General features: G+C 44.6%; 1 protein-coding gene across 2 annotated transcripts in view; it reads right to left on the minus strand.

Moving 5' to 3' along the window:
- The window catches only part of PCYT1A (phosphate cytidylyltransferase 1A, choline), a 48461-nt gene that overhangs the window by 18760 nt on the left and 13728 nt on the right, over positions 1–15973 (minus strand). For both annotated transcript variants that reach the window (XM_073589372.1, XM_073589373.1), the window contains exon 2: positions 2359–2539. In XM_073589372.1, coding sequence (XP_073445473.1) covers positions 2359–2475 — 117 coding nt within the window. In that variant the 5' untranslated portion in view covers positions 2476–2539. The remainder of the gene's footprint in view (positions 1–2358; positions 2540–15973) is intronic.

Here is a 15973-nt window from a genome sequence, read left to right on the forward strand (position 1 = left end):
AGAAGGCACCCTTTCAAATATCAGGGACCTGGAGTAGTTTGCCAAAGAAGAATGGTCTAAAATTCCAGCAGAGCATTGTAAGAAACTCATTGATGGTTACCGGAAGCAGTTGGTCGCAGTTATTTTGGCTGAAGGTTGTGCAACCAAGTATTAGGCTGAGGGTGCCAATACTTTTGTCCGGCCCATTTTTGGAGTTTTGTGTGAAATGATCAATGTTTTGCTTTTTGCTTCATTCTCTTTTGTGTTTTTTCATTTAAGACAAATTAAATGCAGATAATAATACCAAAGAATTTGTGTTTGCAATCATTTTCAGGAAGAAACTGAATATTATCTGACAGAATTGCAGGGGTGTCAATACTTTTGGCCATGACTGTAGATGGAAAACAAGTAGGTGGGCCGGTACACTCGCTTGGCTACAGCACGGGTGCACTGAGCACATATGCAGGGGAAATAGTAAAGATCATGTAGGGCCAAATCACTGCTACAGTCTCTTCTTTCTCAAGAATGGTAGGGGTCCCAGGTAATATCATTAACTCTTGAAGACAGAGTACAAAAGACTCGCAGTTATGTGTCTGTTGTATTCATGCTGAGAATGGGGTCTCTATTTCCTCACCTAATTTAGGCTCGTCAATTACCGGAACATTAATACTGCGAAGTGTTAAATGACTGCCGATGCAGGTCGTATAATATCCTGCTTGCACAGGCCCACCCGACTTCAGATGGGATTAGTAATGAATCGATGAGTGCACACAGACTGCGATTGTTCTTGGTAGCACAGCACTCGCTGCTGAGAATAAGGAGATTTTGTGCAGTACACCCGACAAGTGAGGGCGATCGGTAGCCCGTTTAGACTATGCAACTATGATGAATGAGCAATACAAGGAACGCCTGTCATGATAAATGGACTGTTAGGGATTGTGGTCTGTGTCTCCTCTAGATGCTGCCACTTCTGATACTATACCAAACTAGGATTCCTTTAAAATGATTAAATGTTTTTGCATTATCACATTTTACAGCTACAGGGTGATAATCTGGGGCCCACAATGAGACTTATCGCCGCATCCAAGCCAGGGGTCTAGAACTCACAACCTCCTTCTCGGGACTAGAACACACAACCCCTCTCCACCATTGGATGTACTGTTTTGCAGTGGACAGACCACATATTACACGAAGATCAGCTGAACCCTCCAATTCTGATGGGACTGCCGACAACCTAAAATGTATTGAATGTTGAGCTTGTTTGTTGGGCCTTTGTCAGGGAAGAAAAAGATTTGGACATGGTGAATTTCAACAAGAACAAACCTTTATTGGCAAGAGACATGAGCCGCTGCCGGCTGCGGAATGTGCCGTGGTTCACAAGTGCAAGGCTTTATTTGCGCAAACTTTAGGGTAAAGTTTCCTACTTTTTCCTTTAACATTACATTATAAAGTGTCCTCCAGGTTTGCTTTTCTCTCAATCATTAGTACGAGGACACTTCACTTCACTCTGGAATGGCCAGCACACTGGGGTAGGGACTTCTACAAGAATCTATGACTTGCAAACAATATTTTCTCACTTTGGCTAAAGAACAGACTCCCCTTAGCAATACCTGATGGGGTGCAGGAGCAATAAGGGGTTGTCTTAGTAGTGGACAACCCCTTTAATGAGCTGTCACATGACTTAGGATAAAAAGCCAAACCAGGCAGGTGTTTTGGGGCACTTGCCCCTCTTCAGGGTAAAGCAGGAGGTCTGATTTGTTTAAGTGGGAAGCCTGCAACAAGAGCAACTAAAAGGTACCACCAGGTTCTTCTATTTGTGTCTTAACACTAAGCGCTGTGACTCCAAAGGAGTGAATATAAAATAAGTTACAATTCAGACAACATAGGAACCTATCACCTTAAAAGGAATGTTAGACAAGCACAGCAGCTTGCTTCATAATCAGGAAATACATTAGGTATGCAAAAAGGAAGGTTAAAAGGGTTTTCTGTGATTTTTTTAGGCAATATGAGTACATAATAATGTAATGGTTATTCCACTCTGATAATTACCAATCCAGCATTGCGGTTCTTGTATGTAATCCTTCAGCTGGTCACGTAATACATCATTCATGTGACTGCTGCAGCCAATCACAGGCCTTATAGCTGATTCTACAACGTATAGCACTTGACTATGGAAACCAGTGATTGTCTTCTGATCTCGCGTGAATGATGAGTGACAAGTTGCAGGACAGGTGGGATGACAGCAGCACTGTTGAGATTGCACAGGATTTGACAATGCAGTTATTTTATATATTATCACACTGGCAATTTTTTATAGAACGCCCCCTTTAAGTACATGTCAATTTCTGAAAATGTTGCAATAAAAACAGTAATACTTACTGTCATTTGACGGGGAATCTTTGTAGGCAAAGACTCTTCATCTGTTATCCCATTGGGACCCAAGACATCTTTTCTTCTCTTGCGAGAACCAAGCTTTGTCGTGTTCTGAAGCTCCATTACGTAGATATAAGAGGGTGTGTTGTGGAGGTCCGTATAGATCTATCATAGGTTTTCTATCCACCTATTGAAAAGATAAGCAATTCATCACCAATACAGCTGTGCTACTGTTATGCTGAAAAGTACATATGCTTGTTTTCCACTGTTATTAAAAAATCATGTAGGAGGATGAAGACACATTTACCGATGGAAAGTAAGGAGAGGACAGTGGTTAATGACAGTGATCAAAGAGTCCCAATCTATTCCTCAATCCTTCTACTCCAAAGGCCCTGTAAGGGCCAAAGAATTACTGAAAATTAGGGAGACCCCACCTGGTATGTGCATAAGATGCTGGTCATGTCTTCTGGAGTTCTAAGGCCACGTTTGGTTACTGCATTATACAAGCAGAGTTACAGGGCAGTGAGGAATTCAAACACCCAAAACCCCTAACCCAGGGGTGGGGAACTTCATTTGGATATTTATACTATCACTCGGGGGCCGTACAAAAATTATCAACTTGAAATTTATCCTGCCATATTTTGATCAAACAGTTAAAGAAGTTGTCCACTATTCGGACAACTGCTTGTCATACCCCTCTCATGGCCCCCATAAAATAATGAAGCTTATACTCACCTCCCGTACTGGCGCCGTTCCAGCGGTGTTGGTACTCACAGTCTAGGGGGACCCGTGTGGTTGTTGTGACAGGCGATGCCAGCGCCCTGTCACCGATGGAGTCATTGTCCTCGCCTCCTGTCAATTTCAGAATTAAGAGGTAGTCAGAGATCATCTGCACCCGCTTGTTCATTCTTTTTTTCCCCTTCCAGGGTCCGGAGCAGGCACAGCCCCGCTGGCGTGCTCCGCGCGCTGTCGGCTGACCGGGGGCCGCCATGGCCAGAAGTCCCTGCGCTCCATCATAGAACGTATACCCCGGAAGTGACCGCGCGTGACGTCACTTCCGGGACGCCGACAGCCGCGCGTGCAGGATGAGGAGAGACCGGAGAGCTGCGGGAGGCCTCCGGTCGGGGATCACTGGCCCGCTTTACCCCCCGAGAGAGAGCATGAGGGCCAGCAAGGTCCCGAATTTCAAGAAGACAGGAGCAGCACGGAGGAGGGAAGGCAGAACCACCGACCACCACTGCCCAGCCATTTAGATCCATCAGGTACACTGCAGCAGCCGGCCACGCAGCATACCCCTTAACCTCTCCATGCCCCATGGGGGATAGGAAAGACACTGGTGAGAGGGAGGTGGGAGGGACCTTTTAACCTCTTTGTGCTTCCTGTCCCCAATTAGGGAGTGGAGACAACCTCCTATGCTGGCGTGGAAGGTTGCTAGAGAAAAAATGATTTTAAAATCTGAAATGTTGGCCTACTGAATTGTATGTTCAGTAAATGCACTCAATACTCGGTCGGAGCACCTTTTGAATCAATTACTGCATCAATGCGGTGTGGCACGGAGGCGATCAGCCTGTGGCACTGCTGAGGTGTTATGAAAGCCCAGGTTGCCTTCAGCTTATATGCATTGTTGGGCCTGGTGTCTCATCTTCCTCTTGACAATACCCCATAGATTCTCTAGGGGTTATGGTCAGGCGAGTTTGTTGTCCAATCAAGTGCAGGATGCGTTTTTTTTTTTTAAACCAGGTATTGGTACTTTTGGCAGCGTGGACAGGTGCTACGTCCTGCTGGAGAATGAAATTTCCATCTCCAAAATTTCCTGGTACACAGCTGCATTGACTTTGGTCATGATAAAACACAGTGGACCTATACAAGCAGATGACATGGCTCCCCAAACCATCACGGATTGTGGAAACTTCACACTAGACCTCATAGAGCTTGGACTGTGTGCCTCACCACTCTTTCTACAGACTCTGGGACCTTGATTTCCAAATGGAATGCAAAATTTACTTTCATCTGAAAGAAATACATTGGACAACTGAGCAACAGTCCCATTCGTTTTCTCCTTGGCCCAGGTAAGATGCTTCTGAAGGTGTCTATTGACCTTGAGTGGCTTGACACAAGGAATGAGATGCTTGTAGCCAATATCCTGGATATGTCTGTGCCTGGTGGCTCTTGAAGCAATGACTCTTGCAACCGTCAACTCCTTGAACAGCCAGCATCTTTAGCAATGACCCTTTGTGGCTTATCCTCCTTGTGGAGTGTGTCAATAACTGCCTTCTGGACATTTGTCAAGTCAGTAGTCTTCCCCATGATCGTTTAGACTACTAAAGAGACTAAAGGCCCTTTTACATTTAGCGATGCACCAGCGATCCGACCCGGTCAGGTTCGCTGGTACATCGCTAAATGATCGCTAGTGAGCTTTCACACAGAAAGATCTCACAGCGATGCAGCAGCGACGCAGCGCACGATACTTACCTTTCACACACAGCGATCCTGACGTCCTCCCGCCCGCCTCCACGTGTCGCTCGTCGGCGCCAGCAGGAAGCCCAGCAGGAAGCTGACGACAAGAAATGGAGCCGCCCGATCTCGTGTGATCAGCGACAGACAGCGGGGGAGCCGGTCGGAGGTAAGTATCACACATAGCGATATCGCTAGCAATATCGCTAAAACGTCACAAAATCGGTGACGTTCTAGCGATATCGCTATGTGTAAAACCCCCTTAAGGGACCTTTTTAAACGCTTAGGAAGCGTTTGCAGGTGTTTTCTGTTAATTATTCTAATTTACTGAGATAATAACTTTTGGGTTTTCATTGGCTGTAAGCCATAATCATCAAGCTTAACAGAAATAAACACTTGAAATAGATCATGGTTTGTAATGACTCTATATAATATATGAGGCTAGGTGCTGACGTTGGGTATTTGCTTGCAGGATGCAAGGTTTCTGCATCTTTTAGCGGCAAAAAAGTGCGCATTTTTGTATGCAGTTTTTTGCATGTGTTTTTGTACAGCAATGAAGGCTTTTTTTTAGCTAAATAAAAATATTTAAAACAAAAGTTTTGTGATGTCATTTCTTGGTTCAATACCACCTTTTTCAAGCTGATGCAGTGTGGCATTAGGGTAATGGGAGTAGGACTTGGTGTCAGCAGCTGTCATTGACATCAAGCCCTAGGCTTAGTAATGAAAAGGTGTCAGCCCGACACCCTCATTACTAAGCCGATAAGTAAACACAAACACACAAACCTACACATTGTCACCAGCCTATGTAGGAGCATTAACAGAACGAATGTACATTGGTTACAGCCTAACAGCAACTGTTAATTTTAAAGAAAAGGAAAAAAAAAAAATTAAGTGGGCTCCTGCGTAATTTTAATAACCAGCGGAGGAAAAGCCGACGGCTGAGGGCTGATTTTAATATTCTGGGAAGGAGCCAATAGCCATAAAGGTTGCCACGCTATTAATATCAGCTCACAGTTGTTTGCTTAGCTTTTACTGACTCGTATACAGGGGGATCCCAGAAAAAAATTGACATAGGGTCCCCCTATAAAATCTAACCAGTAAAGGTTAGGCAGACAGCTGTGAGCTAATATTAATAGCCTTGGAGGGGGCCAGGGATATTGACCCCCTCCCAAACTAAAAACATCAGCTCTCAGACACCCCAGAAAAGGCGCATCTATACGATGCGCCAAATCTGGCACTTAGCCTTGCTCTTACCACTTGCCCTGTAGCAGTGGCACGTGGGGTTCATATTTGTGGGGTTGATGTCATCTTTGTATTGTCAGGTGACATCAAGCCCACAGGTTAGTAATAGAGAGGCATCTATAAGACACCTATCCATTGGTAAACACATAGTGATATTATATATAAAAAAAAACAAACAAAAAAAAAAAAAAAACACACACCCAGAATTAAGTCCTTATTTGAAATAATGACACAGACTCCTTTAATGAATCTTAATTAAACCATATTCACCGAATGCCTAATCCACTGACGCCAATATTTCCTGCAATAAAAATAAACCACAATATTCCTCACCTGTCCGCAGAGAAGAAAATCCATAATGTCCCTGTCATGATCCCAGTGCAGGTTTTTGCGCTGCACATCGGGGGTTAATGTCTGGAGCTCTGTGCAGGTTTTGACCTGCACACTTGGGGTTAATGATTGTGGCCTCTTTCTGGTTCTGGGAGAGCTTCATAAACCCCTGGGTAGCTTCAATTCCTGCCAGTTATACTTTTGCCTTTGGCCTAGTGTGCTGACCCCCGTGTGCCTGTTTGTTGCTATTGCTTGTTTATATGGTCCTGACCCGGCTGTTTCCCGTTGTGAGTTTGCCTGTTGATTTTGTACTGCGTTATTATCTGTGTATGACTCATTGCCTGTGACCTGACTACTCTCTGCTCGCCCCTTTGGTACCTTGCAGTTATCTCTGTGTGTGACTCATTGGCTACGTCCTGACTATTCTCACTGTCTATGCCCCTGGGTAACTTTGTCTCGCAGTTACTCTGCTAAGAATTGTCTTGCAGCTCCTAGCTCTGTGGAGTTTAGGCCACGCCTCTAGCAGTCACGTGCTTCAGGTCCTGCGGCTCTGAAGTACGCATCTATTCGGTTGCTGCCCGCTCCACAGGTAGCTTTGAGCACGCTTTCGCTTTACTCAGGGCACGCGCACTGGCTCACTGAGCAAGTTCAGTGCGGTGTCTCTGACAGTCCCACAATGATCCTGAGGACTTTGAGAGCAGTCACTAATGTGACTGCTCTCAAAGTCAGTGTATCGCCAGCTGACAGGAGGTAATCGCTCCCGCAGTGTATAGCACTGAGCTGCCGTAAGAAAGTTCTCACACAGTGGTGCCGTGAGAGCACCAGAATCTCATCAGCTGATGAACTCTGGTGACCACTCTCATGGCAGCTCAGTGATACCCTGCAGGAGAGACTACCTCCTGTCAGTGTATCGCCTGCGACCAGGTAGAGCAGTCATATCTCCCGATGTGGCTGTTATACACGTGAGATAGCCGAGGGACATGCGGGATTACGTGGAGTACGACAGACAGGCGATTATATGGTGGTTTATTATTTCACATTTTTTCTAGGAGACGAGGGCATCGGAGATTTGGTGTCAGGTGAGTATAATTTTTAATTTTAATATGCATGTAATTATTTTACTTTTTTTTTTTTTTTTTTTTTTTTAACTGTGAGCACAGACACCGGCTGATGAGACTACATCTCCCATCAGTGGCACCTGCTGTCTCTTTTATCAGTGACAACAGACGTAGGCCGATGCAAGCAGAAGACTCATCAGTCCATGCCTGCTGACCTGCGGTAAGCTTTTTACCGCAGGTCACAGCTGCGGGGTCACGCCGACATTGACAGCATGACCCCGCAGCGCTCTGTACAGCAGCAATACCGCCGATAAGAACCACCGCGCCGGTGTTTCCCATGCTGTTACACAGTTGACAGCTTGGGAAACACCATAGGAAGCCGGTAAAAATGCAAACAAAAACTCAGCAAATCCGCAAACATTTTTATACCTGCGCTTTTGCTGCGGATTTGACTGACTCAAATCGAAGTCAATGGGTGAAAAACACTACAGAAACACACAAAGAATTGACATGCTGCAAAAAACAAAAAAAAACGCACTTCAAATTTACTGACCTTGCGCACAACACTTCAGGATGGTCATTCAATTAGCTTGCATAAGGATTCCATAGCGTTTTTGGCCCATTTGCGAGCAGAAAAGAAATGCGAAAACGCATCAAAAACGCATGATGTGCACACAGCCTGAGTTTCAATTTTGGTATTGAAGAACTGAAATACATTAACTTTTTGATGATATTCTTATTTTGTGAGGAGCACCTGTATATAGAACTAAGACAGTAGGGGGTCTGCAGCATACATAACATAGAAGACACAGAGACTGCTCGATATACATCACATAGGAGACACTGGAGCTGCAGCATATACATTAGAGGAGATGCTGGGACTGGAGTATATACATCACAGGAGTGCGCAGTACGTGCATGCAGCATCAGGAGCAATTAAAGTGGTCGGCCTGAGCTCTGTGATCCCTGGACCGAGTACTGCGGTCCCCAGCAATCTTCCCGGGGGCTGGACAAAAGGACGTTGCGGGCCATAAATGTCCTGTGCACCGGAGTTTTCACACCCCTGCCCTAAACCCTCAAGGTAGTCAAACATAAGGGCAATGCAATCTAAAAAATGCTGTGAAGAACAAGTATGTTATTACTGCTCAGGAGTTAGGCTGGCTTCACATTTGCGGATGGGCGAGCTGCAGACTTCCTCCGGTCAGCTCCACCCACTGCCACACCTCCTCCGGTCAGCTCCGCGTACGTCCGCATACTTCTGCATGCGGCCTGCGTACCCTCTCTAACATTGGGTATGCAGGTCGTCCGCATGCGTCGTCTTGACGATGCGGCAACCCGCATCAAATGCATCATGTTTGAATTTTATGCCGTTGATGCATGGTCAAAACGATTCATGTGGAGGCATCCGCATACATCCGCACGACCTGCATACCCAATGTTAAAGATAGGGTACGCAGGCTGCATGAAGTAGTATGTGGACGTAGGTGGAGCTGACCAGAGGAAGTGTGGCAGTGGGCAGAGTTTCATGGAGGAAGTCTGCAGCCCTCCGCAGCTCCTCCATACGCAAATGTGAACCTAGCCTTAAGGCCCTTTCTCACATAGCGAGATCTCTAAAGTGTCACCGATTTTGTGATGCAACAGCGATCTCGCTACATGTGACACGCCACCGCTGCGATCTCGCTGATCATGCTCGAATGGCCTGGGCCATTTTTTCATCGTTGGTGTCCCGCTGGCCAGCAAGCATCGCAGTGTTTGACGCCAACGAGCGACCTCGTTGGCGATGCAGAACACAAGGACGCAGGCGGGAGTCGTCTGAATAGCCGCTATGTGACAAGATACCAACGACCGCCGAGGTCGTTGTATGGATCGCTGCTGCGTCGGTGAGTATATCTGTCTGACAGCTCACCAGCGATCCTTACCAGGTCGTATCGTTGTCGGGATCGCTGGTGCGTCGCTAAGTGTAACGGTACCCTTATACTGTGACTACAACTTGCAAAGAGTAGAGGTTGTAAATACTGATAGAGCTCTGATGTAAGGGTGAGATTGGGAGGGGGAGTCTGCTGTGGCTAACGACGAGGGGAAACACTGTCTAAATACCATGAAAGCTAATCTGTCAGTATAATCACCCCTCCTAAGCCGTCTATAAGGGCATGTAAGTCATAGGAAGCTGAATCAAATTATACTTTCATATCTGCGATCCAAGGTTTTTTTCCAGAGAAATCCACGTTTTTCTTTATATGTAAATGGTAGCCAAAACTGCACAGTAGGAACAGCACAGCTCCGTCAGCTGTATGGATACTGCATATCCAGAGAATAGGGAGTGGATGTGCTATATTCGGCTGCGGTCACTATACTGTTAATGAAAATGTGGTGTGCAGGCGCCAGAGCAGCAGATTGGTGAGATTACCGATGTCGCGCCCCCACCGATCAGACATTGATGACCTATCCCAAGGATAGGACACCAATGTTAAAGTCCTGGAGAACCACCTTTAATTAAGTTTGGTGTCTAAGAAATTGTTTGATAAATTTTTCAGCTACAGAGTCAAAGGAGTGTAAGTAACTATTTTATATCTGGAGCACCATCCTGAAACCCATACTGTAAATAGCCTTTGATTGCTGCTTTAAATTGATCATTGCCATAGGTTACTTTCAGGCATACAACACTGGTGTGTATTACTAGCAGCTGGGCATGTCTGCTATGTTGTGTAATATATTAGGTTTCATCCTTACGGGAACACACCCCGAGGTGCCCGAGCCCAGCATGGATGGATAAATATAGCTGCAGCTAAGAGCGCACTTCATCTGGGATTCCCGGCTACGGAGTGTCACAAATCAGACACAATCACACCGGTCTTGTGAGAAGCCTACACTGCTGAACTCATAGGCAAATAAACAAATAAAGTGATCCTGAGAATGGGGCAATGCAGAACCCTGTCAACATGTTAACCCATTAGTGACAGAGACAATGTGGTACTTAATGACCAGGCCAATTTTTACAATTCTGACCGTCAGTATATGAGGTTATAGCTCTGGAACGCTCCAACGGATTCCACTGATTCTGAGAAAGTTTCTTTGTGACATTGTACTTCAGGTTAGTGGTAACATTTCTTCGGGATAACTTGCGTTTATTTATGCAAGAAACAAACAAACAGAAAATTGGCATAAATTTGGAAAATTTCGCTATTTTCAAACTTAATTTTTGTACCCTTAAATTAGAGAGTGGTGTCACACAAATTAGTTAATAAGTAACATTTCCCACATGTCTACTTTGCATCAGCACAATTTTGGAAACATTTTTTTTTGGTTAGGACGTTATAGAGGTTAAAAGTTGACCAGCGATCTCATTTTCCTAACAAAATTTACAAATCCATTTTTTTAGCCTCTGCTGTTTCTAAACATTTTCTTAATGTGCATAGGAGGAAATTTATCTAATTTTAGATTCTGTGGAATCGAAAAAAATTCACAAAACCTCTTAGAGGGGGTAATTTACAACAAAAACTTCTAAACCGTGAGCTATATTGGATGTTTATGTTAGATACTAGGATTCCTCACGGTTTGAATGCTAGACAGGATCTTATAAAACAATATTAAAATCTAAATGCGGTATTTATTGTTTGAGAATTTATTATGTATATCCATTATATGTCTGGAGAAGTTTGTGTTTGGTACTGGCTTTCTTGCTTTTCTTTGACCTTCATTGTATTGGTTATCTGCTATTTGCATTTTTAGTTATTTGTCCAATCAGCACTTTATATGTATGATATATAGATCTCTTTCTTGATATGTGATAGATCATCAGTAAAGGGGGTTTTACACATAGCGATATCGCTAGCAATATCGCTATAACGTCACCGATTTTGTGACGGGATAGCGATATCGCTATGTGTGATACTTACCTCCGACCGGCTCCCCCGCTATCCATCGCTGATTGTGCGAGAATGTCCGGCTCCATTTCTCGTCGGGCGCTTCCTGCGGCGCCGACGAGCGACGTGTGGAGGCGGGCGGGAGGACGTCAGGATCGCCGCGTCTGAAAGGTAAGTAACGACCACTGTATCGCTGCTGCATCGCTGTGAGATCTGCCTGTTTGGCAGCTCACTAGCGATCATTTAGCGATGCACCAGCGATCCTGAAAGCGTCGTATCGTTGTCGGGATCGCTGGTGCATCGCTAAGTGTAAAAGGGTCTTAAGACTGTTTAGTTGAAACACGTCGATCGTTCTGCACTGGTGTGAATATGTGTCTGCATGAACAATTTTTCATGGAATTTTAAAATTGTCCAATAAAGATTTATTGAGATTTCAGCCGCTTTGCCCTAAGCTGGATCTTTTTTTTTTTCTTTCTTGCCCTCTGAAGTTCTCTGTGACAACTCACCACAATCCGTGGTGGGCGTTGCGTTAGCTGGCTTGGTAATTGGACTACAGACCGGTAAGCTGACTTTCGTCTCCTTTTTTTTTTTTTCTTCAAATTTTGTCCTCCATTTTCTCCTGATACCCTTGTGAAAATAAAAAAATATTGTTCCCAATTAATTTTTTGGTGAAAAAAGTAAAATGTTCATTTTTTCCTTCCACATTGCGTTAATTCTCGTGAAGCCCTGAAGGGTTAATAAACTTCTTAAATGTAGTTTTGCCCACCTTGATGTGTGCAGTTTTTAAAATGGTGTTACTTTTGGGTATTTTCTGTTATATTGACCCTTCGAACTCGCTTCAAATGTGAGGTGGTCCCTAAAAAAAATATTTTTGTTGGAAAAATGAGAGATCGCTTCATTCATCGGGAGCCAAGTCTAACTTCAACATCAGAGGCTCTAGTGAACAGTCTGGTGTTCGCTTAGTTACGCCCCCCCCCCCAGGCTCTCTATATTGTTGCCGGGTTCCGGCCGGCAGAACTCAGCGGGCACACGGCGCATGCGCCCACCATTGTCTTCCAGGAGGAAGACGCCGACGGCCGGGGGACATCACAGGGGGGATGCAGGAGGGTCCAGGGACACCGGAGGTACTGGATGGGAAATCGGGGAACCCCATTTCTCTCTCCTCTGAAGTGCGATCACATCAGAGGAGAGAGAAAATAAATGTGAAATCGGACTTTATTTTTTGCGGTCGCCATTATTTCATTAATAACGGTGATCGCAACACTGGGGTTGGTAAAAACCAACCCGAATCATGTTCTCTGGGGTCTCGGCTACCGGAGGTAGCTGAGACCCCAGAGAAACTCCAGATCTGCGGGGCGCTATTCACTTATTTCTCAGCGCCGATAAAAAGTGGCGCTGAGGCATAAGTACCCTTATCTGCCGCCGTTGAAAGGTGTATCGGCGTTCGTTAAGGGGGTAAATCTCTGCTCCATTCATAGTCTATGGGACTGTCGGAAACAGCTAAGTGCTGTGTTCTGCTTTCTCTTGTAGTCCCATAGATAATAAATGGACTGTAGATCGAGCATACCGTAGCTCAGAGTAAAAACATACCTGGCTGTAATGATAGAGCCAGAGTCTTCTTATGCTGCCCGTGGGTTGGAAAGCATAAGTCAGCTGTAAGGTTATGAATCTGTGCACCGCAAGGTATAGAGAAGAAGGTGGGTAGAATATTAAATAGATTTGTAAAGATTCAGTATAACTCATATTTTATACATTGAAATCCCTGGTGTTTGTATGGACAGGAGTCCAGTGGGCGGTCGTACTCTGATCGAAAGCCATCTCTTTATGCAGTGATACAGGAAGACTGTCAATCACTGAAAAGGACCGCAAACAACAGGGATTTCAATAAACAAAATCAAACTTAGACTGAAAGAAATTATATATCAGCTCCTATAACATTCTGCCTACAGTTTAGATCCCATTTTCAACATGACAGTTTCCCTTTAAAAGATCCCTACTATTTGGATCTCTGAAACTTGTGACTATAGCGGTTATCTTGTACAGCTGTGTATGGCTTATTTTGAGATTATATCATGTACTGCCATCATAAAAAGATGTTCTGTACATAAAATCCTTTCTTTGTGGTTAATGGGGAAAAAAACATATTAAAAAGAAGTTTCTTGATTACTGTAAATTGTCATTTCCAGTGCGCTCAACTTAGCCGGCTCCATTACAACACTCGCAGAAGGAAGCATACATCACAGCGATGATCATGGCGGATGTTATACAAAGTATCATTTACAAAGGCTGACTAATAGGAGATTTAACTTGAAGGAGGACGGTGGTTGACACATCAGAAAATGTATGTATGTAACCTGCAAACTTATTGCCGGTATACTTGTGAAATTACTGATACAGATGGAAACAGAAACAGAAATAAACCCAGCGGTTAAAACCAAAACAAAGAACGGAGGCCTCTAATCAACTTCCCCAACTAAAAATATGAAAAAATCATACACAAAATTGGAGGAATAGGGCTAAGCAACAGGACATGTGAATAAGACTTGGGTATATAATAGATCACAGACTGCACATGAGTCAACAGTGTGATGCAGCAGCAAAAAAAGGCAAATACAATTCTGGGATGTTTTAACAGAAGCATACAGTCTAGATCACGTGAAGTCATTATTTCCCTCTACTCCTCTTTGGTCAGACCTCATCTGGAATACTGTGTCTAGTTTTATGCACCACATTTTAAAAATGACATCAACAAACTGGAGCAAGTTCAGAGAAGAGCGACCGAAATAGTGACCGGTCGGAAAACCATGTCCTATGAGGAATGGTTAGGCTGTGTGCACACGTTGCGGATTCTGCTGCGTTTCCGCTGCGGTTTTGGCCCTGCGGAAACGCAGCAGTTCCGCTGACATGGTACAGTACAATGAAACCCTATGGGGTTTCAAAAACGCTGTGCTCACGCTGCGGTTTTTTCCGCGGTTTACAAACCGCAGCATGTCAATTGTTTGTGCGGTTTCCGCAGCGGATTCACACCTTTAACATAGTAGAGGTGTGAAACCGCAGGGCAAAACCGCAGGTCACTTTACCTGCGTTTCTGCGCGGAAAAACCCGCAGCGGAATCCGCAACGTGTGCACATAGCCTAACAGGATGCTTAACTTGCAAAAAAGAAGACTGAGAGGAGACTTGATAGCTGTTTACAAATATCTCAAGGGCTGTCACATTGTAGAAGGATCATCTTTATTCTCATTTGCACAAGGAAAGACTAGAAGCAATGGGATGAAACTGAATGGGAGGAGACACAGATTAGATATTAGAAAAAACTTTTTGACAGTTAGGATGATCAATGAGTGGAACAAGCTGCCACGAGAGGTGGTGAGTTCTCCTTCAATGGAAGTCTTCAAACAGAGGCTGGACAGACATCTGCCTGGGATGATTTAGCGAATCCTGCTTTGAGCAGGGGGTTGGACCAGATTGCCCAGGAGGTTCCTTCCAACTCTACCATTCTATGATTTTATGAACTATCTAATTGGAGATTTCTAGGGTTGTAGCCTTAGACTTGAGTAACAATTGGTGCTTTTAATTACGTTATACACTTATTTCAAGCTTTACCTAAAGTAAACCATGTACACCAATCTCGTCTTAAGCATAATATGTCTCGCTATATCAAGTATAGTTTGCAGGCCCAAGATGTGCGGCTTTTGGCTGTTTGCTAGACCTGGTGTTAATGCAGAAAGATGGTAACACCTACAAACAGCAGGTCTGCAAATAGTGACTTGTGAGAAGAGCAGATCTGGATATACATATACTGGCCATGAGGACAGTCGGGTAATAATTTAAGCTTGAGACTGGATGATACCGCCAGATAGAACTGTTCCTTAACCCCATAACAACCTTTGACGCACTTGTATGTCAAAGGTTGTGTCCCTGCCTTTGATGCGGGATCATGTACCGAGCCAGCATTATCCCCCCACTTATGTTAACCTGTTAAATCTCACTGTTAATTTCTGACAGCAGCATTTAACATGCACTAGCATGAGGCATGTCATTGTATGCTCCCATTGGCGCACCAGAGACGTGATCGCAGGACGTCGATGGAGTTGTCATGAGGAGTTGGTGTCCATTTTGGTGAAGTAGGTATAAAATGGACCGACTCCTAAAATATATAATGAAATAGGTACAGTAGTTCAATGCAGGATGTTCTGTGAATTTTCTCATCAGAATTTGGGAAAGTTATGAAATGTCCTATAAACGTCTGTTCCTCATCTAAGGATCTCTGCTTTTAGCTGAGATGATTCTGTGCTGCACTTTATGTACATGCTCAGTAGTGAGGCAGTGCTGTGGAGATGTAGGTGAGGTGAATCTGTGCTGCACTTTATGCACATGCTCAGTAGTGAGGCAGTGCTGTGGAGATGTAGGTGAGGTGAATCTGTGCTGCACTTTATGTACATGCTCAGTAGTGACCAGTGCTGTGGAGATGTAGGTGAGGTGAATCTGTGCTGCACTTTATGCACATGCTCAGTAGTGAGGCAGTGCTGTGGAGATGTAGGTGAGGTGAATCTGTGCTGCACTTTATGCACATGCTCAGTAGTGAGGCAGTGCTGTGGAGATGTAGGTGAGGTGAATCTGTGCTGCACTTTATGCACATGCTCAGTAGTGAGGCAGTGCTGTGGAGATGTAGG

This window comes from Dendrobates tinctorius, unplaced genomic scaffold (assembly GCF_039654945.1).
Source record: "Dendrobates tinctorius isolate UK_male_01 unplaced genomic scaffold, ASM3965494v1 ptg000107l, whole genome shotgun sequence".
Lineage (NCBI taxonomy): Eukaryota > Metazoa > Chordata > Amphibia > Anura > Dendrobatidae > Dendrobates > Dendrobates tinctorius.